Raw genomic sequence first — 27,372 nt, forward strand, 5'->3', positions numbered from 1 at the left:
TGGTGCATTGTTCTTATGTGATATTTACACAGTGTTCAAATAACAGTAAAAGAGTCAATTTATTGCGGTCGCTAAATACACCAGACTCCTCCTGTTAAAAATTGAGATTTTAGACCTTTCCATGCGGAATGTTGGAGGTTAACGCATGTTTTCAGGATTTTTAAGTCTTTTTAATTGATCTACAGTTCGCCATTGTTCGGATTGGTTCCTGTGTCGGACGTCGTGCCCGTGACTCTTCCAGTGACGACACTCTCTGACCAATCAATGGTCTCAATGGACAGTCTGACGACGTCACATATAGGGTTCGCTTTGCTCACTTGAAACCTTGTCAGAGCAGGTACTAAAGAAAGTACCAGGTACTATCGCTAAAGGAAAAGCAAAAAAAACGTGCCGAGTCCAGCCGTGTTGGAACTGGGTAATGGACAAGCGCCGCTAATGTAACAACCATGTCTTTAGCGCAGGTACAGTAGCCTCCACAAAAGAAACTTGCATTCTCACCTGCCATTCTAAAACCTATTGCTCATTGGATGCACATAGTTTTATACATTTGATTTGTGAACGTGAGCACGAGATGACTTCAATAACATGGCCTGACACACAGCACAGGCTCAAGCGCATCAACTATGACGTATGCCATAAACTAGAATTTGTAGATCTTTTTGTGTTATATAGAGCCTTCTCAGGCTTTAACAGACGAGACATTCACCCTGTTAAAGTTGATGTACCATCAAAAATAATCTCAGAGTCGTTATTTTTCAAGGTTGAAATCCTACATTGTGTCACTTTTAGTTTGACTCTTGCAGAGATGAAGGCTGTGAAATTTCAGACGCTTCAGCGATTAGCATCCAGTTACCGTAGAAAATGCAGATAATGCTTCAGTGGAAGGAACGCGCTGGAAGTCGCGCCACTAGTTTGTGCAAGGAAGTCAGATAGCCCTGATAAATCCAGAAGATAAAAAGTAAGTAAAAAAAAGAATAACTACTGCATTTCTGAGAGCTGGAGGATTCAACATTTCCATCTCACACTTGTGTACGGTATATAGAAATGTTCTGAGCAAGTTCTAAGTGAGAAACTTTCCCTCCTCTGCCGAACAACAGAGAAAACAATAAAGAAGACATTTATGTGGAGGTAGAATTTAAACTTTTCTGTCATTTCTGACACCTATAGTGATACAGTAGCTTCAATAAAGGCCGTGGACCTGGCAGAGCCACACGGGACCATTACTCATTACTCACTGTGTGAGTCATGATTTGTCTCTTTTTCAGAGACAAAGGACATTTCCAAAAGTGAGCGGTTTGTTTTTTTCCTAAATTGTTGTGTGAGTGAACTTCACCAACTGAACTTGCAGGGTTTCCTCCTCACATGTGATCTGGTAATCATCTTACGGTGAAATTTTTTTTCTTCTTTTTTACCATATGTAAGTACTATTCTACAAAAAAAAAGTAAATAAAATAAAGAGTAATAAAATACATCGACAGCGACCAAAAAACATGAAACGTTCTCTTGTAACTTCACCCTGTGCTTCGTGCTCACAGGCATGTACATAAACATAGGCTTCCCAGTGCAAAACAAACTTTAAAATCCTCGAGATTCATGATTTGACTGGCGCCATGACGGTTTCTGCAACTGGAATCTCACACCTGCAACCAACTCCTCCGGCAAATGTTTACTGACGTTACAAATCCAGCAAGTTGTGAGTGGTGTGTCACGTCACCCACAACACATCCCCCAACTTCCAATCTGTCTCTGCATCAAATTCAAAATCCTTTTTTTAAACATTCAAAGCCGTAACTTCATAACTTGGCTCCTCCATATCTCACTGACCTCCTCCACACCTTTCTCGCATTCTTCCGTTCCTCCTCAGCCTCCGTCCTCGCCACACCACCTGCCCGTCTGTCCACAGTGGGACTGAGGTCATTCAGCCGTCCACTCAAGACATCTGAACAATAACGTCATAGTTTACCTTCAAATCCCAACTAAAAACGTACTTATTCAGATTAATTCACCACCACATGACCATCTCTCAGCCATCTTTTTCAGTATTCTGCATTTTATTCATTTGAATCTACTGTTGATCTTGTCTGTTTTATTTTATGTTCTTAACTTTTCTGCGTTTGATTTATCTTGTTATTTAAGATGTAAAGTGACCTTGAGTGTTAGAGTGTTTGAATTATTATTAATAATCTGGATCTGTTTTGTGTCCTCGAGATTCACGTTATTTGGCCTGCACGATGTGATGATGTGCCATACTATTATCTTTTTATTCATTGTATTTTACATACTTCACTTAACTGTCAGAATGTACTGAAAAGGACTTTAAACTAAAGATTGAAACCATTACATCCTTAAGAAAAAGACTCTTACGTCACGATAAGCTTCCCTTGTAAACTTGAAGTCCATTGTTGTGAAAAGTAGACTCATTTTCATTTCAAGTGGCTACTCCCGCCTACTTCCTGGGCTTTACTTTTCAAAGTGGAAGACTACGTCCATTTAGATAAACAAATACTTCTGCATTACTCCCACCGTGCACCCTGACCTTTACTGCCTTGGTTGAGGTAAACCTACTGTCGCTTTATTTGTACAGGGTGCAGTGTGAAGCTCTTTCCTAGGACTTGAATCATGATAACACGATTCAGCCTCACGCTGACTCCTCTCCAGTGACCTTCTCGAGCTTGTCGCTGCTCGTCACGCACACACACACACACACAGTCGGCTGTCAGCCCACATTTCTCAGCCTTTGCTGACACAGATGAACAATTGCAGCAGATTACTCTGTGGCTCTCCTTTTCCACACTTCCTAATACGTTTGCTTGATGGCGTCTGTTTGTGCAGCCAGAGGGAGCTCGGTGTAGATTTCAGACATGAAGAACATCTCTGTTCATTTAGAGTTCAGTTATCAGGGCGGGGATTTAGGTTGTGGGGGGGGAAACGGGAACCTGAAATATGTTTCCTTGCATGTTAAAACTGCATGTGAAGGACACTCTTGACTCCTGAATGTGCCTTTTTGCCTCCTCCACAGGTGCGATCCGTGCAGATGTGTGACGTGGTGAACGAAATCGAGTTGGAGAGGGAGCGCTGTGAGAATAGCACCGGTGGGAACGTCACTTCAGGTCCTTTTCCTCTCTCTCTCTGGCTGTTAAGAGTGTGCAAGAGGCTATTAAGAGAAAATGGGAAAGAATAGGAGTGTATAAATAGTGAGGTGACGTAGTATGGTAGTTTATATTTATACAGGACACTTATTAAATACAGACCACCGGTTCTTCAGAGACGGACGCATTACCATTTCATTCAGGTTATACTTCCACAAAATGTGAGGTAGAAGTTCTATGGGGGGATGACCTCTGTTCTGTCCACAGACCTCCATTATAAGCTCAAGTGGAGATTTTCAGACACACAACATGAAGTAAACGTTAGGTTAAATACATTTTAGTGGCCTTTGCATTAAAATTCATACTGTGTCCGATACAGCGTGTCTCACTGTGACTCACGTCGTTCAACGGTAACGTTATTTCCGACGTTCCCATTGTTAATACATTCATTTATCCTCCCAAAAAATCATCTCCATACAAAAAAAAACCCTGACATGGTGGGAGAATCATGATGTCTGTAGGTTTTCTTCACTTTCATCCAGCGAGTGATGGAAAGAAAGAAGATGACAGAATCCTTTGTTAATCCTTTAGTATTTTGTGTCATGGTTACAGTTAGACGTGATGGTGGCACAGCGTCTTTGTTTAATCTAAAAGGGAGTCCCCACAGCCATGTTTAAACACACAGTTAAGTTGAGCTACGACTGTAACTCAAGCACGGCGTTCTCTCCTCGTCTCATTGTACAAGCAGCAGCAGCAGTAGTAGAGAATCTGTTGAGCGCCATTCCATCTTCCTAGAAATATTAAATTCTTTATGCTGAAAATTGGTTTCCAAAATAATGTGCAGTCCAAATTGACCATGTTTTTGTCACTCTATCATCTTCTTCTGTTAATTGGGCACATTCACAGAACTCCCAGGTCATGTTTGAGTCCAGCTCTGGTCTGACTGCATACATGAATGTATAATAAAAGATGTTTTCTGAGGGTTTCTCACCTTTTATTGGACAGGATCAAGTCGTGTGAAAGGGGTAGAGGGACGGGGAAGACGTGCAGCAAAGGATGGGTGGGTGGAACTGATCTATTCGGCAGCCTTTTTAACCCTTTAACCCCCAAGCGTATTGCATACGACACGTTTGCGCACTTTGAGCACTTTGCATGACTGCAATTACACAGCGGTTTGTGCCATCGGAAAAATTCCAGCAGTTTCCGATTGCTGAGAAGTTGCACGCCAAAGCCAACGTGTGGTTATTGCAGTAATTATTTTGTTTTTGGACAATGAGACAAACGTTATTTTAAATATGTGTTATACTGTTCAAATTTCTAAATCTGGTGTTCGTGTGCATCTACAGTGTTTTCTTGAAACAAGACATCGTTAATGTACTATTTTAACATGCAGTAAATTGTAAATGGCTGCCAGATATTGAAAGTTATTCTGGAAAAATGGGCAAAAGCACTTAGTTACAGGACTTAGTTTCTGGTCAAAAAAAGACCACACAGACATTTTGAGGCTTATTGTGTTAAAGGGATTAAAGAACAGGTTTAGTTGGACTAACAAAATATGTTTTGTTTTTTTTCTCATGTAAATGCTTTGCAAACCCCATCCTATCTGAAATGGAACAGTCCTAAAATCATCAGTTCTGCAGAGAGCAGAGTAATTAAAATGATAAAAAAATAACAATTACTAGTTTTTACACAACACTGTCACTGCAATCCATAAAAAAACAAACGCACAAAGATTACCTCATTATTTAAAATGACCAAGTTTATTTGTGCTGCCGTTGACCTTTTTTTAAACGATTTGCCGTGTTTGTGTTTGTTGGCCTTATTTATTTATTTATTTATTTATTGTCATGGTTTGGTTTGAGTGTACTTTGTTACCGTTGGCTGAAGAACAAACCGTCACCATCCCTCTGGAATAATAAAGACACCTTGAACTTTATGACCCAATTGAAACGGTTATGAAAGAGAGGGTTGAATAACCAGCGGTTCATTCACAGCGTCTGTATGCACTCAATAGAATATTAATGCATATTTAACAGCTTTTTGGTTCCACTATTCTGCTTATGTTTTCTCGGTTTGGCTTTATTGTACATATTTATTACTATAAATAAACTCAAATGTGGAGCTCCTCACTGAAGTCAGAACATATAAATGATGTGGACACAAATGTGGAGATCTAAAAATACTGTGAAACATAAAACTCAGCTGTTTTAACTGTGCTGTCTCCTTTTGAACAGAAATAGAATCCGCACAAACGTGTCGTCACTGCGTCATAATATAAAATAAACACAAACGGCTTTGCGTGGAGACAGCGTCGCTCCCTTATCTCTTCAATGACCCTCATTTTTCTACTTCCCTATCTGCTTCCTCCACAGGAAGGCAGTGGAAGCTGCTTTTCAGAGGTCGTATTCATAATAAATGAATTAGTGGTGTGTGTGCATCTGTGAGAGTCCATACATTCACAACACATTCTGCGCAGAGTGGGTTCCTCTGAGAGAGAACAGACGCAGAAATGACACGACTCTTGTTGCGTGCAGCGCCGATGGAGAACTAAATCAAATCACAATCAAATTTTTACTTTTTAACTTCAGAAAATTGTGTCTTGAGAGGTTTTCTGTTCACGGGATGCAGCCAGGGTTTGTTCTGTTGAAGTTTGTGAATTACAGAGATAGATTATTTTAAAAAGATTGGAGTTTTCTTACACAGCAGACTCTGTCTATAACAGCACAGTCATCCCAGCTGCAGTAAAATAAACCACACATCTATTTGTTTTTGTTGATGTCTCACAATATAGTTGTTTGAAAGGTGAGTTGAATGAGGGACATAAACAGAAATACTGTCCTCCTTGTCCTTCAGGTCTCAGAGAAGTGACAAAACTACCTAATTATTTATTGATCGTTTAAAACTCAATATGTCAGAATTGTCCATATCTCTATAACCAGGTGTCACAGAGTGTTTAGTGCTTGCTGGTTGGTATACGTAATGCTTATGTTACTCACTGTTTAGTGTTTGAAATTGAAGACGTTATAATGTGTTTGCTATTCATTTAAAAAAAAAAAACAACATTATAGGGACCATGGATAGTTATGGTTCAAGTCTCCAGGAAATAAATGAAAGTCAGTGTAATGTCCTCTGAAGTCATGGAAACCAGACTGTGTGTGTGTGCGTGTGTCACTCACAATAAGGAGTAATCCCATGTTGACGTTGAGTTGTCATCTCCTGTCAGGTTGCCAGGGCACATGGGACATCATCGCCTGTTGGCCTTCAGCCAGAGTGGGAGAGGTGGTGACAATAACCTGCCCCACTTACTTCAGCTACTTCAGTGACCAACACAAAGGTAAACAATCCTCTCACTTCATTTACTGTTTACATTTTTCACTTATTCACACGCTGCAACATGTTAGGTTTCTTGCTCAAGGATAAAAGTGCCTTGCTCAAGCAATAGTCTATATTATGGCATATTTCCACTGGGGTCTACTCGCCTCGCCTTCCCTCACCTCGGCACGACACGGCACGATTAGGTTGCATCTCCACTACAAAAAAGTACCTACATAACGTGGGCGGAGTCATCACTGCACGGCTGAGTGAAACTGCGGTGTCTTCGTTTTGTACGCGACACACACACGAGTGACTAGTGATTTTACACCAGACTTCTGTAGTTGTTGGAGATTAACCCACGTTTTTAGGATTATTAAGTAGTTTTAAGTGACCTACAGTTCGGAGCTGTTCGGCTTGATTTGTGTGTGGGACGTCTCTTCCTGTGACGGGACTCAATCATCGCATTGTACCTACTTAGCACGCTTGGAAACTCGCTGGAGCAGGTACTAAAAATAGTACCTGGTACCAGGTACTATGCTAGTGGAAATGCTACTTAAACCGTGCCGAGGCGAGTAGAGCCGGTGGAAATGCGCCATTATAGAGCCAGGAATTAAACCCACAACCTTCCAGTTGAATAACAACTCACCCTACCATTGAGCCAGTAAATGTACACTAAATGTCATATATTGTAAGACTTTTTACTTAAGTAATATTATGAAAAAGTGACATCAACTTCGACCAAAGTCATTTTCTGGTAAGATACTTAATGCTTTTAAGCAGTCTTGTATAAAGTACCATAAGTGGCATCACCATGATGTTAGCTGTTGGCTATGAACTGCAAAAATGGACACCAGAGGGAACCACATTTAGATATAAAAAGGGGGAAACGAGACAGATGTTGTGTTAGGATCAGCAGGTCACTCACTGTGTATGACGCATGCTGTCCATCACACCTTTGCCACAGCCTAAAGCACACATTGCTGTATTGTCTACTTGACTCTAAGGGCCAGGTCATACAAACCTGTGTGCTGCATTTTTGGAGAGCTATCTGTGGTTCCATTCATATATGTACTTGTCGTATTCCAGCAGCGGCGCTTTCTCTCTGAGAGTTCACCTCTTGCGTATGTCCCTGAGTTGTACCAATTGACCTCATCGCGTTATCTCCTAGTTTGTTTCCAATTTCCATTGTTACCGTCTTCTTCATTGACTCTTTTTTACCAACAAGAGAGCGCCACCAACTGGACTGCAAAAAATGTTGCATGCAGAGTCATTATCCATGCAAACTCAAACTGGAGGTGTGCTTGAGTTCATCCACGTGAGGTCCACATGGACCTCTGTGGAAACGCAGATGAGTAAAGTGCTTTTCTGCCGCTTTTCAATCAGCTCACTGTTCTGAGTGATGCCAGTCTAGCTCCGCCCCTAACCTACCATTACGCTGGTAGCCCAAGGGAAGGGTACTGTAAAATGGAACAGTCAGGGTTGGTTATTTTGGTACTATTCCTCATGGAAACACAAAAATAATACATACCAAACCGAACTTAACCCTTCCACCCTTGGTTCTTTGTCCTTTGCGTCGTAATAAATGTCTGCTTTAAAACAGGAAACGCAAGCTCTGGCTGAGTTGTCCGTTTGGGCTGTTGTAGAAACATGACGCACAAGAAGACAGTGACTCAAGTCATTCAAGATTCAAGAATTCTTTATTTGGTTATTTAGTCAAATTTAGTTTGGTAGCTCTCGGCTCTAAGACACACAAGACACAACAAAAAGTTTGATCCCAGTCCTGATGTCATATTCATATTTAAATGTCTGATAATTTAGTCATGCTGTAATTTATTTCGTGGTGAGTTTACTTTTTTTTTTTAACCATCCGCACAATGGAAGTCCGTCTTGCAGTGTCGGTATTTTTAATTGTGTTTATTTTGGATGCACAAGTTGAAAAAGAGAAGACAGATGAAACAGCCAGATGGACAGAAAGACAGGTTCATTAGTGGTGATCTGATACAGTCGAGCCTTTGGGAGGATGAAATGTGCGTTGCTTGCATGCAAATGGACATTTGAAGTCATCAAAGTGGGTGAATCGGCTCCCGAGGACACGAGGAAGCCCTGCAGAGGGCCCAGGGCAAACAGCAGAGAGGAAAGTGGAGATTGATTCATGAGCCTCACATGCGTTGTTGCAGTGTTGCTGCTCATAAGACTGATTTATAAAATGTTCAAACCTTTTTTTGTCCCCATAGTTTCCCTCCCTCTCTCTTACTCGGTCTCTCCCACCAGTGCTTTCCAGTCTTGACAATGGTCTTTATCCGTAATAGTGACGACCTTCTGATGTGATGTGCTGCATTAAATGTGTGTCAGATTGAGACTGTGGGGAGGTCTCCATGGTGACCCAGACCCAGGATCAGGATTTATCCTGTTTGCAAACACAATGAAGTATTTATGTACATGAGCTAAATAAAACAAACAAGGAGACACATTACAGTGTTTTGTTCACTGATTCATTGTTCATTGATTCTTAAAGAATGAGAAAATGAACTTCTGCATAGAGCCATATTAAATCAAACTGTGCAGTTTTTGTTTTCATTTTTATAGATTTTTTTTCCCTTTTTTTTTTGTATCTTTCTTGTATTTTGATCTTGTTTTGGTTGTTTTGCTTTGATTTTTTGTTGTTGTGATCATTACAAAACGACAGGATTGTCAATGAAAAAATACATAGACTTTGCTCAGGTATGGAATCAAATACGTTCTAAGACAGAGTGTCATGGAAGTGACACGCAAACGGCAGCGTTCATGATCCCTTCCTCGTCTTCGCTACTATTTTCTGAGATTGTTAGCAATAGAAGTCTAGAAAATGGATGGATGATTGTGTTTACAAAAAAGCAGCCACCTTATTGGTCTAACATGGTCACGTGACCGCTTTACCACTTGTGGACGAAATCTCACTACGCCCAGAGCATAAAAACCTTTTGTTCAACATGACCAGGTCTTTTAATAAAGTAAGAATTAAGTAGTCCCCGAGTACCGTAACGGCTGGTCATGGAGCTGCACCACAGCGCCCCCACACTTGCATCGTTTTGTTTTTGTAGCGTGTTTCTCCTCCTGCATGTGTTTTGGGTCATTGCAGTGCGTTTCCCCCCCCGACGGCCACCGTATTTTGTTACTGTGACTGTAGTTCAGACATTATTAAAACTCACGTTGAAAATGCACTTTGTTGCAGCGGGGAAAAACACGTCTGGGTTTCTGATCCCATTAATCCCTGCAGATTATATGACATGAGATGTGAGGAGCAGGGCCTGGAGATAACGTTTTTGGCCACCAGCCAACATGAATAAGAATAAGTACTTGAACTTGTTCAGAATACAAATTAAAGTGCTGTCCAGTTATTAACCAACTTAACCTAATTACGATCCCGACTTTACAGCTTAACGTGTGTAAGTGGCTTTTTGAGGACTCGTCGTCCTTTTGTTAGTCCGTTGTTACAACCGACCTCTTCACGTCCAGCAATATTATGCCGCCACATTTTGGGCTTAAAAAATGTCAAACTTGGAGAAGAAAGTTTCACTTGCCAGTCGTAAAATTGACTCGCGTTTGGTGAGTGGTCAGGTGTTAATTTCATGCCCTGGTGAGGAGGGATGAGCAAGTGTCCTAAACCCCCACACTGGAGTCTGCAGGTGGTGCTGGGGCTGAAGAACAGGCAGAGAGAGATGGATGGAAAGTGCTGCACTTTAACCCTTGAACATGTCCTTCTTTTTTTGGGGCTTATTTTAACAATAAAAGGGCCAGGAAATCAACAGCGTGAATGAAATTGACTGTAATAACCACATGTTGGCTTTGACGTGCAACTTCTCAGCTTTCAGAAACTGTTGCAATTTTTCCGATAGCACAAACCGTCGCACAATTTGCGGTGATGCAAAGTGCGCTTGTGCAAACGTGTCGTCTGCGATACACTCTGTGTTAAAGGGTTAAATACACAGTGAAATTGTACAGGTGTGTATGAGGGTGTATCTTTTTTTCGTTATCTGTTCTTTTTTTTTTTTTAAATGAAGCCTTTTTAAAAGTTACTTGAGCTCTGGTTCCGCCGTCATGTTTTCGCATTCTTGCTTTGCCCCGTCTGATTCAGAGCACTTTGTGTCCACATTCCCAGCGTTTGTTGCGAAAACCGCAACGGCATTCTTGAGAACTTCAAGGTCTTGGTTCATACCTGTGCGGTGAAAACCTCGGCTCCCTAAAGCAACACTGATTTATTCTAGGAAATTTGGATGAAATTATGGGAGAGACTTTTACAACATTGTCTCCACTGGTTGTTTGAGTTGACTCTGAGTCACTGTGTTATCCTGTTTCATTGTGTAACCAGTTCATGTTGACGATGAAAAAGCACATATTTGGCGTTTTACGTTTTTGTCAAACCTCGTGTTCTCCATTGTTAAAAATCCGGCTGCTTTCATTAAAAATATTCCTCCTTCTTTACTATTCAAATATTCAACATTTATTCAAAGCTTCGGATAGTTTCCAACTTTGGTTTGATTTATAATTAGTCTCCTTCTGCAGTATGACAAGCAGAAGCCAAGAAATGATGACAGCCACGAATAATAATTTTAATGCACGTTTCCCTTTTTTCTTCTTGAATTTGAATATTGAGTGTATATGAAATGGAACATATTCGACAGTGAGGTACATCATGTCAACATGAATACCAGTTTAGATGTTTCCTCTTTTTTCCTCTCAGTCATTTTCATCTCTTTACTGATGGATATCTATTTCCTTTTGACCTCGGGTGTGTTTACCAGTTCCTCTTCTGTATTAAACCCTGGCTTTCTGACTGACATTTTCTTATATCTGACATTTGGCAGCATATTATACGTAATATATGTATAGACCCCCTCCCCAGGATATAAATACTTTCTTGGCTTTTTTGCTTTTCCACTAGCGATAGTACCTGGTACTTTTTTTAGTGATTGGTCAGAGTGTCGTCACTGTAAGAGTCGTGAGCGTCAAGAATCAAGCCGAACTGTCGATCAATTAAAAAGACTTTAAAATCCTAAAAATCTCCAACATTTAGCACGGAAATGTTTTAAATCTCAATATTTAACACAGGAGTCTGGTGTATGTAGAGATTGCGAGCTGCATCACGAACCCTGCTGCTGTATTTCAGTTCAGTGACTGTGTCAGAGGGAGTCTGTGCGCCGGTCACGCAGGAAGTACTGAACGATTCTTTTTAATTAACTGATTCAGTTACACTGAAAACAACTGCTTTACAAGTCACTAGTTTGTGTGTTTGTGTCGCGTATAAAACGTGTGTGTGTGTGTGTGTGTGTGTGTGTGTGTGTGTACCAGGTATTACTAATGTTGTGGGGACCAAAACCTGTTTACACAGTCACATTATGGGCACAGTCACATTATGAGTCTCCAAGAAATGAATGTAAGTCAATGCAATGTCCCCTCAAGTCATGAATGTCGAACATGTGTGTGTACACATCTATCTATAGATAGATAGATGTGTATATATAGATGTGTGTGTGTGTATATATATATATATACACACACACACACACACACGTGTATAGATAGATAGATTAGAGTATTAGTTCATGCTTACACTAACAACTAACTAACAGACGTCCCATTGAAATGGCTCAAAGAGATTTTCAAAGTCAATTATTTGTAAGAAAGCATATCATTCAAGTATATCGTTTCTGCTCTAAGGGAAGTCACAGCTACATTTACTTTCAGTGTCTTTATTACAAGAACTTACATAAACATGTAGCACCAGTGTATTTCTACCATTTTTTTTTTTTTTTCATAATTTGAGATGACAAATGTGTCAAACATCCTCCCCTGAATGTGAGTGAACCCTTTTACGTCTGTGAATGTGAATGAAGTCGATCCATTACCTCTGAAAAACTGCCGGTAAAATCAGGAATATGAACAGACTCGTATGTACGTGTGGATTTTTCGTTTCCTCTGGGACTAATGGTGCACTCGTACCCAAATATTGGCATCTCAGAGAGTCGAACCGTGAATTTGAGACATGGAGAAAAATGTGACACTTCAAATATGGAGGGTGCTCTAAAAGCACCACATTTTGAAACTGATGCCCAAAAAAATAAATGTATGAATCCTACCAGTGATATGATTATACTCTAAAAAAAGATTTAAAACACTGCATTGTGCACTTTTACCTGTATACAATAAGCCTGTGGTTTCACAATAAAAAGTCATGGGCCTTAACCAAATAGTGTAGATTAACAGATTAATCATGAGTATCGTAAGATGTTAATATATTATAAAGCATGATATTTTATGAGATGTAAAATAATGCTAAATTTTGTATGTAAAACATTTAGCTTGTGTGTCAGTCACTGGACATTATTACACTGTAAAAACTTTTATTTACAGTGTAAATCAATTACATACAATACAACTGAAAGAAAGCCAGCATGAGTTCTGAGATTAAAGTCAGAATTCTGAGAAAAAAAATCAGAATTCTGATTTTAATGTCAGAATTCATGCTGTTTTATTTATTTTTTTCTTTCAGTTTTTATTTTTTTTTTACATATGGCCCTAATACTCCTCAGTGATTACAAGATTATTAGGATTCAAGATGTATTAAATCGTTATTTAAAATTAAAGTTAAAGTTAAACCAAGCTGCCAGTCACCTGCTTCAAAAGTGGGCCAGTCCTGAAAATAAAACTTAATTTTTCATGACCTAAAACTTAACAAAATGTTAATTTATGTTGTTTAATTATGGAGAATGTGTGAAACTGAAATGCTTATGTTAAAATACACTGTATTCAGGTGAAATATTTTGGGGGGGAAAGGTAATGTAATGACAGTTACAGTATGACTGGTGTGGTTGTGCACATTGTCACAATCACAGGACACTGCACAGCACTGTATTCAAGTAGAAGGAAGAAACAAAAGAGCCTCTAAAAATGGAGTTTCTTAATTTCTTTCCCTCTTTGATTAAAGAGAAAAGAAACGGTATGTGGCTTTATGTAAATTGGACACAGAATTATGTCAAGAATGAGGCCACGTCCTTTTATATTCCAGCAGGAGACTGTCTGCGTCACAAAAATCACTTCAGACACTTTAAAAAGCGACCAACAAAGAGCGTCACTTTGACAACAGGACATTTTTAATTTGCTGTCGGCGTTAGTTTCTTTTTATCATGACCTCAATCTTTTCTTGCAACCTCAACCAAATAGTTTTAGTTCCCTAAACTGAGCCAAACCTTATACATCATTGTGGCAGATCAGCTTTGAAGGAATCTGTTAAAGCTCATTCTTCTTCTTTGTTGCCGTCTGTTTCTGTGAACTCAAGTCTATATTATGTTGAAATGCAGTTGTCGCCTACAGTTACATTATGTCCATCTGTGGCAGCAGCCTCGGGCACCAACTGACATGACGAGAGACTGTGACAGGATGCAGGTGATTAAAGGTGGTAAAAAGGAGAATGGGATTGTGGTTTGATAGTGTGTTTACTGACATGGCTGCAGGACAGGTGGTCGAGGGTGAGCCGAGTCTTTAATGGACAGGAAATCAGTTACCCCTTAGTTGTGGAATGGACCGACACATGATGCAGACATCTTCACCATCTGATTTTAAATCTATTTATTTAGATAGATTATTATTATATTTATTTTTTATCTATTTAAAACTCCCGTTTTTACTGTTATTTACAATTCCATCATTTACATTGACGCAAAATGAAATGATCACATCGCGTTGTGTGTACACATGCGTCGAACATGTGCAGTGTTGTCTAATTCTCCGTACGAAGAAGCTTCACATCCACTTTCAAAGTAAACAAACGCTGCACGTGTCTGCTCGCTCTCCACTTTCTGGGTGAGATGTTGTTTTATGTCTTTTATTTACTTATGCATTTGTTATTATGTCTGTTTATGAATTGAATCATGACTATACAGCATTTGGCCAAGTGTTGTCCTTAAACGTGCTTTACGAACAAATTGGATTGGAGAAAAGTTCTGGAGAGTCGGACTTACATCACTGTGTAATTGGACTCAACATTAGAACTTCAGGTGCTTTTATTTTGAAGTGCAGTAACCAACATGCTGGTTTTCCAGGCTGCGTTACTTTTGTTGTAGCGTTACTACGTTAACAAAGAGACAAGCATTGGTCCGTGTCATCAAAGCTTCCATTGCACAAACCTCTGCACTGCCTAAAACTGCAAACTGTGCACTTACCTGCAACATGTGGCTACATACAGTACAGGTGTGCCATTAATAGTCATTATGATATGATTCTGTCACATTTGGGGCCTACAGTACCTCACCAAACTGTGTGCACTTACCTGCAACATGTGGCTACATACAGTACAGGTGTGCCATTAAAAGTCATTATGATATGATTCTGTCACATTTGGGGCCTACAGTACCTCACCAAACTGTGTGCACTTACCTGCAACATGTGGCTACATACAGTACAGGTGTGCCATTAAAAGTCATTATGATATGATTCTGTCACATTTGGGGCCTACAGTACCTCACCAAACTGTGTGCACTTACCTGCAACATGTGGCTACATACAGTACAGGTGTGCCATTAAAGATCATTATGATGTGATTCTGTACAGTACCTCACCTGCTGACACTTGGTTGTGAAATGACAAGCAGATGCTCCCAGTGTGAAGAGACATGTTTTCTCAGGTGACCATGACTCTGCCAGGCAGGGATCTTTTTTTCTGTGATGCTGCGGCTGACCAAATCCCTCCACTTAACACTTTGTTCTGTCGCATCACCTGAGAGAAAGTAGTGACAGCTGCTTGCATCAGGGACTTTATTTTCCTGGACGAGATTCAAAGACACATTCCTCCTTGTATGAGAAGCTGAAGTAACAGAGTCGCAATGTGGTGGGAACAAGCGTACGTGCTGCCACCAGATGTAACAATATCGACAGACACGTTTCATATGCTTTGTAATTATCTGATTACAGTAACAATTATTTCTATAACTAGTAGATGGATTGATATTCTTTGTCTAAATCTTCAGTTTTTTTTGGGTCCGAATACCGATACCACAACCTCAAGTATCAACAAATACCGATATCAGACAGACATTTTACATCTTTTAACCCTTTAACACAGAAGCCTTAAAATGTCTTTGTCCATTTTTTGTCCAGAATAACTTTCCATATCTGGCAGTTATTTATAATTTACTGTTTAAATTAAACTTAAATCAACTTAATTTACAATTTAAGTTGAAGAAAACAACGTTTTATTTAGACTTCTCAGCTTTCAGAATTTTCCGATAGCATAAACCGTCCCATTATCATGGTAATGCAAAGTGCGATACGCTCGCTGTTGAAGGGTTAATCTACGGAGCTGCAAACAACACATTACTCCTTCTCCAACTCTGTAACAAATATTCTGCTCCAATAAAGACGACAAACAGCCCAAAACATGACTCAACTGAAATGCAACAAAATGTATTTACATTTTTACAGCCTGGGTGATTTTTGAATTTTTTCGTCCAATCCACCCATTTTGATCAGTAGTGGACTGATTTTCTCAGTATTGGACTGAGTTTACTCAGTATTGAATTGGACTGATTTTTACTCTGTATTGGACTGATTTTACTCAGTATTGGACTGATTTTGACCAGTAATGGCCCAATACCCATACAAAGTATCGACTCTTGTCACACTTGCTGTGAGATGGAAAAGGTAGTTCAAACTTCTATAATCTGTTCATGGGTCATAACTATTAAATCTCTTGGAGATTGAAAATGTGTCCGTCTGTGAAGCAGCAGCCTTGAGTTCAGGTGCAGTTATGTTTTTCTCTCTGCTGTTGTGTACCTTCACTGCCATCCTGCAATATTCAGCGATACATAATAAATCTGTTGAAAAGACGGTGGCACGCCGTCCAGACTGCAAATGAATACATATGAGTCCATGGCTGTGAAAGATGACTTTACGCCTGCTTTAGTCGATGTTTCATTCAGGATCCTCGGGTGGATTGGGCCCAAGCTTTCCCACAGCACCACAAATAAAAACCTTGAAAGCCCAGGAAGGTGAAGAATGTTGGTTTTAATGAGAATGAGGCTGCGTGTGTGTATGTAGCAAAAAGAAAGAAGGGAGAATTTACCAACATCACTCACACATAATGCTCAAATGCAGTGACATTAGTGGTTGCATTTCAATCACATGACCTTTCTCTGGCTGAGCAGCATTTATATATACTGTATATGCACTCACACCTCCTGCTGCACTCGCCTTTCCCCGCGGCTCATTTCCTTCATATGATAACATTTGGTTGTAATTGGCTGCTTGGGTTACCGAACCACACAGAGCAAGTTGGCTATTGGCCCCATTGATCACAGGTGAAGCAATATGATGTCGCACGAGTGAATAAATTCCATGAATAAATTCCACGAATGCACCAGAATATTAGCCGATTTCTGGTGGTTCTCCCCGTGTGCGCTCTATTTGGCCCTGCGATGGACTGGCAAACTGTCCAGTGTAGGGCTGTTGGAGTCGAATATAATTAAAATATAAAAAAAAAATGATGATAATCACCGAAAACGTTGCCAGATGCATCAATGACAAACTCGGCAGAGTAGAACATGAGTCAGTGCTCTCCATCACCACGGACAACGCGGCTAATTATATTAACGCGGTCGAGAGTCACCTGCAGGCCGTCAGTGTCCCTGCATGGCCCAGTGGACAGAACGTATTACAACCACATGATATTAAGTTAAAATGTAATAACATTTTTATTAAAAATTTGAATACAATTCGAAAATAATGAGGAATGGAATTCGAATTGGATTATAGAGGAAAATTGACAGCCCTAGTCCAGTGTACCAGTCGCTCTATGTCAGCTGTGATTGGCACAGCGCCCCCCTGCAACCCTTGTGTGTAGGATAAAGTGGTAGAATATGAATGAATGTTAATATCTCACCTAAATAACATGCATAGGATTCCTTGTCTGAAGTCATATTAGCAGCACAATGAGTTGTAAGACAGGGATCATAATATCAATATATGACCAAATACTCTTCTGCAGGCACAGAAAATGTGCAAGTCAATATTGGCACTTTAGTGGGAGAGAGTCTTGCAGTCGTTTGTGGAGTGTGGGGCCTTCGAGTTGTTTGCACTGTTGAATCTCTCCATGTCTTCATCTCCAGGTAACCTCTCCAAAACATGCACAGCAAACGGCTGGACGGAGATGATGCCTATCGACATTGCCGTCAACTGTGGCTACAATCTCAACAGCACCAGTGACGACGTGAGTAAACCAGCACGGTCAATAAGGAGCAGCGGGGCAGACACTCGATGGTCCTGTAGGGAAAGAACTAGCAGCGCTGTGGGAAACCGACTGTAAAAAGCCAGTGGGGTTTCAGTTGGATTGGTGAATGTCTTTTCTCCACACTGTGGGGGAGTGATGTTGGGTCTATCAGGAAAGTGGCTGCCCTGGTGCTCTCCAGTCTTTCTTTCTTTCTTCTGTTTGTTCTCTGCCTTCATGCACTCGATTTTTTGGGGCTTTTGTTGTTATTTCTAATTTCCTGAGGTGACTGGATTGCATGGAACATAAGTGGATGCAGCAATTTTGCTTTTTGTTGATGATTGTTGGATTTAAAAATCATATTTTCTGTGAGAAAATGTCTACATCTGTGGAAGTCGTATTGTAGTATGTTCAACGAGAGCAGATGTGTCAAACTCATTATAGGCCACATGGAACAATTTAAAAAGTTGGCCAGACCAGTACAATAATCACATCGTGACTGATAGACAACAAGAACTCCAAGTATTTCCCTTTTGTTTTATATTTAATTAATGAAGTGTCTTTTTTTTCTTTTTTTTTTTTTTACAAAACATATCATGAACGACCTGAAAATAAACCATGAAAAAAGTGAAATTTCACCAATATTATGCCCAAGTTTATCATTTACTCGTGTGCAAGATCAAAGACACAGAAAATTTACAGAAAAATATAGTATTTGATATTACAATTTCACAAATTCATCCTGTGGGCCAGATTGGACTAGAAGAAAACAACTTTGCTTTGCCCAGCACGACAAATATAACTTTCAACAGCTTTTACAAGGTGTAAAATAACACGTGTGCAGCCTCAACAAAAGTCAATGCATCTAAATTCCTCTTAATCAACAAGGATTACAATCAACTCTGCATTTTTTTAAAAGATATATATATATAATCACCTGAGGCCGGCGTTTGAGTTCTAATGATAACTGAACGTTCTCCGCCACGCTTGCAAGAACCTACAGAGAGATCTTCAGCTGCAAAATACAACTTTACACCTATAGATGTTGCTAAATTCTACTTACTCTACCGTTTTAAAAGCGTGACGTCCGTCTTGCAGCTCCCCAGATGTCTCCATGTGCCACAGGATGCAGAGCTCTTAATGTCTTTTTGATTGGGCATAAAACATACTGAGCCACAGCAGTAATCCTATGCTATTATACTCCACATGGGTGTAAATGTTCATGTACTGCCACAGCCAGTGTTCCTTTCTAAAGTGCTTGGTTACGGTGTGTGTATATACAGTACATATATATCGTTTTGTATTTATATTAATTTATTATGCCTTTTTCAGTTGCACATAATTACAAATTAATTTATTATATCATAATAGTTCTGTGCATTGCGTATTATATCGAACTGATGTACACAGCATCTATATGTGTATATAAGTAATATGGTTGATTATTTTAATGTGAATTTATGTTTTATTTACACCCCACAGAGCTTTCGCTGATTTTAGTATCGTAGAATATGACTTTGACGAATAAGACATTTGGAGATTCATGGAAGTTTAAATAAAGTTATTAATGAAGATAAGAAACAAGAGGTGTAGTTGTTTGTGAGCTGTTGTATAAATATTTATGTCGGTCATGTCTCCGTGTTCAGAGCAGTTTAATATAAAGTGTCTGTTTTTTCCTGTTTATTTTTTAGTCCTGTTACTCTTCCATATTTCCACGTTACACATTCACCACCATTCTGAGATTAAATTCAGAATTTTGAGATTAAAGTCAGAATGCTAACTCTCGTTCTTTATTTTTTATACACACACACACACACGTGACAAAATTACATTTAAAAGTTTATGACAGCTGGGTCTTGTTTTCTATTCAAAAATGTTACTTGATATTTTCCAAAGGACACACTGATTTATTGATGGATTTATCTTGTTTGTTTGCAGTGAATAAATACTAAACAGTCATTGGTGTATGTCGTTTCTTCACCATGACTTATTAAATTGTGCCGTTTCTTTAGCAGGGCAAGTTCTTTTGGCAGGTGAAGATCGGCTACACCATCGGCCACAGCGTTTCCCTCGTTTCTCTCACCACGGCTATCGTGATCCTCTGCATCTTCAGGTATGGAGAAATGCACTGCACTGTGAGCTATTTACCTGATTAGGAATCAAATATTACAATAAAACAATGGATTAGAATATAAAAAGGGGATAAATAATGGTGCGGGGAAGCCAAAGAATCAGCATCTTTGTCACCAGAGAGCAAAAAAACTTGGAAAAACGTCTTGTCATTGAGACAAAAACTTAAACAAATGTTATTTTAAATATGTTTTATACTGTTCAAATTTCAAATTTGACACGCAAAAAATATGGTGTTTGTGTGCAACTGCAGTGTTTTTCTCTAAAAAACTTTAGTTTTTCTGAATTTTAAATTGTTATTACATCATTTTCTGGCCTTTTTATGGTTAAAATAAGAAAAAAAAAGTCCAGTGTTAAAGGGTTACACAAAGTGCACACAAAGTGAATGAATATGCTTTGAATATGCCCATGTTTGTGACAAGTTTTATCCTTTTTTTTGTCCTCCTCCTCCTATGACTGCATACTTTCCAATTTGTGCAGAGAAGCTGTATGAAACCATCTTCGCTTCATGCCTCTTGCCCAAGAATTCATGCAGAAGATAACTAATTTTCTAGACCTCCGGTTTTAGAAAATGAGCGAGAGGGAGAGGATGAAAAGGGAAAAGAGAGACGGAGAAGTCACCGCAGCGAGTCCTCAATATTTTACCGCCAGAAATGTCACGAGGAAGTGACTTAAAATTAAATCCAAAAAACAAGATGCACATCTATTCACCGGAAGCACTTTGAATAAGTCATTACAAGACATTTGCTCTGCTTCCAAAAAAAACAAACCCTAGTGAGCACAGCTCAGCTGTTAAATAATTCCTCTTCTTACATCATTTAACCATCACTATATCTCTTTGAATGTCCAACGTTTAAGTATTCCTGTTGTATTCCCTTTGATTTGTTATCCCCCTGCTGTAAACCCACTAATTTGTTTCCAGGAGAGAAAAAAAACCCTCTTGATTTAACTTATATGGCAGGATATAGATTTTTTAAATATGTCACCATATATCCTGCCTTTGCCATCACAAGCTATTTAGTCACTGAGCAGATTGACTTTTCACTTTTTTCTCAGAGTAGAGGTGAGGGTGAAACATGAAGCAATTGGGACACAAGTTAATTCACAGCTTTCTCATCTTGTGAGAAAGAATTATTGCCACAAACAAATCACCGTAAACAGGAGCCTTGACACAACCTCCCACTACTTAATCTTTTAATTGACATTTTAAATATTCACCAGTTGAAGCCTCCAATTATGTTCTAACCGACGGCACAAAAGAGACAGAGTAGCTTAATTATGTGGTAATTCAGCCTGTGATTTGTTGCCATTTTAGGCGATTTACTCCAACGACGTTGGATAATAAGAATTAGGTGTGTGTGTGTCTTAATCTGTAATCTCTCTGTGTCCTAGGAAGCTCCACTGCACGAGGAACTACATCCACATGCACCTGTTTGTGTCGTTTATCCTGAAGGCCATCGCTGTGTTCATCAAGGACGTGGTGCTCTACGAGGTTGGGGAGGTGGACAACTGCTCCTCCGGCTCTGTGAGTGAATTCTCCAGAATGCTGTCGATGTTTTTTGCTGTTGTGTGTTTTTTTGGGTTGAGTGACTGTGGTTGATCCTCTGTTTCCTTCAGTGGAGACTTAGGAAACTCCAGAGTTAAGTAGCTCAGCAGGTGAACCTGAATCTTAATATGTTGCTTCAAGGCCAGGGGGAAACCTGGGCACAATATGAGCAGAGAGAGATTCCCTTTTCTTTTCCCACTTCACAAGAAAACAAAGCATTTTAAAAGTTAATTAAAAACAAGCATGAGGTCTACTCGCCAAGTCGAGCCTTGGGTGGTTCGAGTAAAGTCCACTGAGACAGGAACGAGGAAAAACCTCCCCCTCATTGCAATGAACATTTCTCCTCTAAAGAAATGTTCAGCACATGAAGGGATTTTATATTCTCTCATGATCCACAACTAACTAAGTCCAACAGACATATCTAAAACCTGGACTAGATGTTACAGAATATCCACCGGTAATCACATCAGTGGATGCTACTTCCCCAAGATAACAAAATGGCTTCTACTATGAGTAAACATTACAAATTGATGTTGGTATGTTTAAACATCATAACAATAACACACGTGTGTGTGCAACTGCCACAAACCTAATGGACCAAACGAGTATTCACACCACAGAGTCCCAACAAATGAGAGCTGCCACTACCACATCACAAAATGGACACCTGTGTTTCAACTGATGAACAGCTCTGGGCAGATTTATTTCCAGCCACTGTTGTATACATTGATTTACTGTTATTCTTTACCCTAGAAAAATGACATTCATTCAAATCTAACCTGAGTCAATGTTCTCTAGTGTTCATTTGTTGTTCTCCAGACAGTGCACAAGTTAAATTCATGAAAAGAGCTCAGTGTGTGGCCAAGAAATGCATCCCAGTGTCATGGGAGTCTGATTCCCCTCTCCCTATGGACAGGTGTTTTTTTTTGGATCACATATTGTCACAAAAATTGGTAACACTCACTCACACAATTGTTACCAACTTTCACCTCAGTCGCAACCAAAAGTGACCCAAACATCTTGCAGCCCAAGCGAGAATCATAGGGCATGAAAAGATGGATTCAGTAGAGCTGATGTTGGATATTCCGTTCCGTTGCCACCCGCTTATCTTGGTCTGCAAGGAAACCCAGACAGCCCTCTCCCTGGCCACTTCTACCAGCTCCTCTGGGGGGGGGGATTCCAAGGCGTCCAGGAGGCGTCCTAACCATATGCCCCAACCACCTCAGCTTTCATAAATACGTTCCCTTTCAGTAGCTTATTGAAATCTATTTAACTTAAATCTTAATTGGTGTCACGTTCCACAGAGACATGAGCGTCTTCTGTTCAGAGGCTCACAGGCCATTTATAGAGACGTGACACATAGTCGCTGAACCACAATCTTTTTGGCTGTTTTCCGATCGGCCGTGTTTGACACAGCTCACCACATACCTCACCACGACTCAGTGGCTTTCAGACGTGAGGTTTATGGAACAATGCGACGTGGCCACAGAGGCCAGAGACAGGAAGAGCCTGAGAGTGTATTTATTTACGTGGCTGCAGTGTGTTAATGGGACCGTTGATTTGACACGAGCCAGCTGCTGTCAGGGGTCGGCTCTCTGTGTGTGTGTGTGTGTGTGTGTGGGATTGTTACCTCTTTAGGGTTTTTCCTGGCATAAACACTGACCTTGTCAGGAGTCCTCTTGGAGACTAAGACCTGGTCCTAATGAGGCAGAGCCTGATTTCTGACGACCGTCGTACACATCCGCTATAAAAACATAGTAAAACAAATCAAATGTGTCCTTTTTTTAACTGTTGCTCAAAGTTAAGACCTTAATACTCACAAAGTCATAAATGTGTATTTAAAGGGCCACTTCACCCAAAAAAAATATACAGTTTTTTTACTAATTTCCAGTGCTAAATGTGTTATTTGATCATCAGACAGTGGATCTGAGATCCATGTCTCATTCCCACAACAGAGGGATTGAAAAAAAATCAATAAAATTGACAAAAAGTCATATAAAAGCTCTATACACTAGCCTATACGCCTACTTACTGTGTTTCGGTCAAGTTTTATGAGTAAAAGATCTGGAAAAAATCTAATTGAATCCAGCTCTGTAATAGAAACACAGAAGCATCATAATGATTTTAAGTTTATTATATACAACTTTATACATGATGTTATGTTAATTTTATGGATCAAACCAGATTTGTTCTTGACTTTTTTTGCTTAATTTAATGATAAAAGGACCAGAAAATGTCCTGTGTGTAAGTGCTTTTGTCCATTTTTCCAGAATAACGTCTGATATCTGGCAGTTGTTTACAATTTACTGCATGTTAAAATACTGTTTTAACAATTTAAAATGAAGGAAAAACAAAAAAAAACACTGCAGTCGTGTCTCAATGTGCAAAAACAGGCCAAAAAATGCAAACTTATGTACTGGTGTTCTTCCCACTCTGTCCTCTATGGCGACAAAGACGCTGATTCTCCAGCTTCCTGAAACAACGTGAGGGAAATTACTGTAATAACCAAACGTGTCGTCTACGATACAGTCTGTGTTTAATACCGAACGTTGCAGAGCCCTGTTTTAGAATGAGTTAAAATGAATGGAAGTAAATGCAGTATCCTAAGAAGAACTGCTGCACAAACCTGTGTGTGTGTATGTGTGTGTGTATTGTTGGTTTAGGGGCGATGCTCGCTTCATTATCATTCTTGTACAGTCGACAGTTTGCAGTCGTGAGCCATTAGTTTAATACGTAATATAATCGCTGTGGGGAAGCCTGAGCCAAATGCATTATTTAGGCACCTGTGTGTTTTCCACTCTGTCTCCGTGTGTGTGCGCATACTTATTCTGATCCATCTTTCCCTGTTGCAATTATCAGCCATCCCCATGCTCCTGTTTTGCGTTGTTTTTTTTCCAGTAAACAATTTTATGATTTGCTGGCGACTGACTTGGCAGAAAGTTTTAGACGGGCAAATCTGGGTTCATGGTTCCTCTCTGAACATACTTGAGTGGAAAGGAATTTATATAGGTTGCCAAATCCTCCGTGACAAACAAGTCGATCCAGACAAAACGGAGAGAAAAAAATATTTTGGTTTGTATAAAAATAATGCGCTTGCATTTGATTCAACATTTGACACAGCGGACCTTTAAAAGAAAGTCTGTGGTTGACAGTTATCATCCCAGTATCATAGTCTTACTATCTTTAAAGTATCACAACAACATGAGCTTTTGGATTTTTTTTATCAGATCCTCAGGATTGACAGTTTTTAGAGATGCAAAGAAAATGTCAAAAATCCCTCAAAACCATTCCTTATCTTTGCTCCCCAAACGTGTGCAAACGTCAGACTGACATTTAAAAGTGTTCATTCTGTCTCAATCTTAATCTCATGTTCAGTTTTTCCTTTTCATTGTGCAGAGAGGGAGCATCATTCACTCGTCTCTCATCCCGTCCCATTTATCCCGGGAAAACCTGGTTTCTCCACAATGTCAACCAGGTCTTTGTGTTGCTGCGACGTCACACGATTCATTCATTAGGAAAAGAGCACATGTTTTTTTCCGCCACAGTTTTAATTACTTTATTTAAGTGTTTATTTAATAGGCAGAGATAACGGGACTGCATTCTGTCACAGTTTAGCTGCTGGTAATTTCTTACTTACAAATTGCTTCCTGAATAAACACAACCTGTTATATTTCAAAAAACTCAGTACAGGTTTAGAGTTGGAAATTTTACATTTGAAACATTGACTTTATTATGTTAAGTTGGTCAAAAATGACAGGCTCTCCGAAAGTGAAGCTAAACCATCTGGTCTGCCCCCTGGTGGCTAGTTAAAGTATAAACCCCATCTCCTCCATCTTAGGGAGTTGGACAGTCAAACAAACAAAGTCAGATTACATTTTTGAAGGTGTTTTCTCTCACTTTAGGTAGTTTGTGTCAAAAGCTGTTTTATTTTTCTGATGAGTTGTGTTTGGATTTGACAGTTGAGATTGACTCGAGGTTGATGTTTTAAGTCGATTGTGAACACGATTAACCAGCAATTACAGCAAAAGCAGTGGAGGAGAAGGTTTGATGTCCACTTATATTTGTCTTCACAGAGGATTCATAATGTACAAAGTTTCAGTTGCTGTTCATGACTTGTTTGTCCTTGTCTTGGAGGAAGGTTAGCTTAGTCTGAAAGACAAAAAGAAAAGTTTTTTCTTGTCTTTAGCTCTTTGCTCTCCTCTCCAGATTTGTCCTCCTTTAATGTGCATCGCTCCATCCCTGCTCACACACCCTGTCACGTTTGTCCTCCTCCCTTTCCGTCACATTCCATGTCTCTGTTCTCTTAAATTACTTTATCTCAACACATTCACTCTAACACTGTCATTTCTAACACTGTATTGATTTTTATCTTTTTTCAGCTTATTTTTTTCTAATCTCTGTGATGCTCACCTCACAGTGTTTGTACCAGAGCCTCAAACACATGGAGTGAGAGAGTGTTTCAAAGCGTTTTTTGTTTTTTTTTAAGGTTCCACTCGTCCATTCTGTGAGGAAAATGAAACTCTGAAACACGACCTTCCTTAACAATAGCAGCGTCTGAGCCTCTGCTCAGTGACGCACATTAGCAAACGGATTATTGAATGAAACTTCTGTATTTTTGTTCCAGTGTCGCTCTTTTTTTCTCTTGCTAAAGAGAATATCTATAGAACATTTGTGCTTTGACATACTGTAAAACAATGGCTGTAGACATAGTTTACCAACCATATATGTATAGCTTATATAACTGGGATGCAGTATACAGTACACATTAGTATAACAGTATACTAATGTTGGGTCTAGATCAGGGGTTTTCAACCTGTGGCCCCTCAACGCCTCTGCAGTGGCTCCCTGTAGCTTTAAAAAAAATAAAGTTTTCTTTCTTTCTTTCATTATTTCTTTCAAAGTGAACAATTATTTTTTAATTTTTTAAAATATACCTCACATCCTATGACCTACGTCCCAGATTACAAACTTGTGTTTGAAATGTGACATTTACAGCATTTAAATTGAATAATGTGTACGTGAAGACACATTAAAGAGTCCTGTCCATCTTTGGATCCACAGAATTATGCAACAAAAACATATATATATATATATATATATATATATATATATATATATATATATATATATATATATATATATATATATATGTGTATATATATATATATATGTGTATATATATATATATATGTGTATATATATATATATATGTGTATATATATGTGTGTGTGTGTATATGTACTGTATTTTATGGATCAGTTTTTTGCAACTCCAGATTACATTTATTTGGGTGAAGGGACAAAAATGGCTCTTTTAATACTAATGGTTGCTGAACCCTGGTCTAGAGCATTGATACCCAAACTTTAGGGTTGATCTGCTCTCTGGTGGGTCACATGCTTCCTTTTCTGTGACTTAAAGGAATAAAATGACACCTATATCCCTTCATTGTGACCCTGTTCTTCCATAGTGTGTATCCAGTTGTTCATTTCAGAAGATCCCCGTGTGATTTCCTTGCTTTTGTGCTGTTCCCCTCGCCAGGTCGGTTGCAAAGCAGTGATTGTATTCTTCCAGTACTGTATAATGGCCAGCTTCTTCTGGCTGCTGGTGGAGGGTCTCTATCTTCACGCATTGTTGGCCGTCTCTTTCTTCTCCGAGAAGAAATACTTCTGGGCTTACATTCTGATCGGCTGGGGTGAGAATGTCTTTTCTTTTATGTCTCATGTGCCTCTGGTGTCCCAGTGGTGAGACCCCGCTGACTGTCAGTCTAGGACAGATTTCATGTTGTGACCTTTGCTGTTGAGATGTAATGTAAAAAAAAAAAAGTTACTCTAGAATTAATTTTTTTTTTGTTTTTCTTCCAATGACTACAGGAGGTCCGACAATTTTCATCACAGCTTGGAGCTTTGCGAAAGCCTACTTCCATGATGTGGGGTAAGAACAGCACCAGAAAAATAAACTCAAGCATTTTTTATTTGCTACATGAGCGTTGTACGTGAGTGTTGTTTCACGCCTCACCAGATGCTGGGATATAATTGAGAACACGGATGTTTTCTGGTG

General features: G+C 39.4%; 1 protein-coding gene across 2 annotated transcripts in view; it reads left to right on the forward strand.

Annotated features, from left to right (window-relative positions):
• vipr1b (vasoactive intestinal peptide receptor 1b) overlaps positions 1–27,372 on the forward strand; it is a 44,436-nt gene that overhangs the window by 6,075 nt on the left and 10,989 nt on the right. Inside the window, exons 3-10 of one of the 2 annotated variants that reach the window (XM_058647337.1) lie at positions 3,020–3,110; positions 6,313–6,423; positions 17,542–17,642; positions 19,652–19,752; positions 21,162–21,294; positions 26,854–27,007; positions 27,186–27,246; positions 27,334–27,372. The exon at positions 27,334–27,372 is cut by the window's right edge and continues 34 nt beyond it. In XM_058647337.1, the coding sequence (XP_058503320.1) occupies positions 3,020–3,110; positions 6,313–6,423; positions 17,542–17,642; positions 19,652–19,752; positions 21,162–21,294; positions 26,854–27,007; positions 27,186–27,246; positions 27,334–27,372 (791 nt within the window). The remainder of the gene's footprint in view (positions 1–3,019; positions 3,111–6,312; positions 6,424–17,541; positions 17,643–19,651; positions 19,753–21,161; positions 21,295–26,853; positions 27,008–27,185; positions 27,247–27,333) is intronic. The other variant, XM_058647345.1, reaches the window with a different exon arrangement.

This window comes from Solea solea, chromosome 1 (genome assembly GCF_958295425.1).
Source record: "Solea solea chromosome 1, fSolSol10.1, whole genome shotgun sequence".
Taxonomy (NCBI): Eukaryota; Metazoa; Chordata; class Actinopteri; order Pleuronectiformes; family Soleidae; genus Solea; species Solea solea.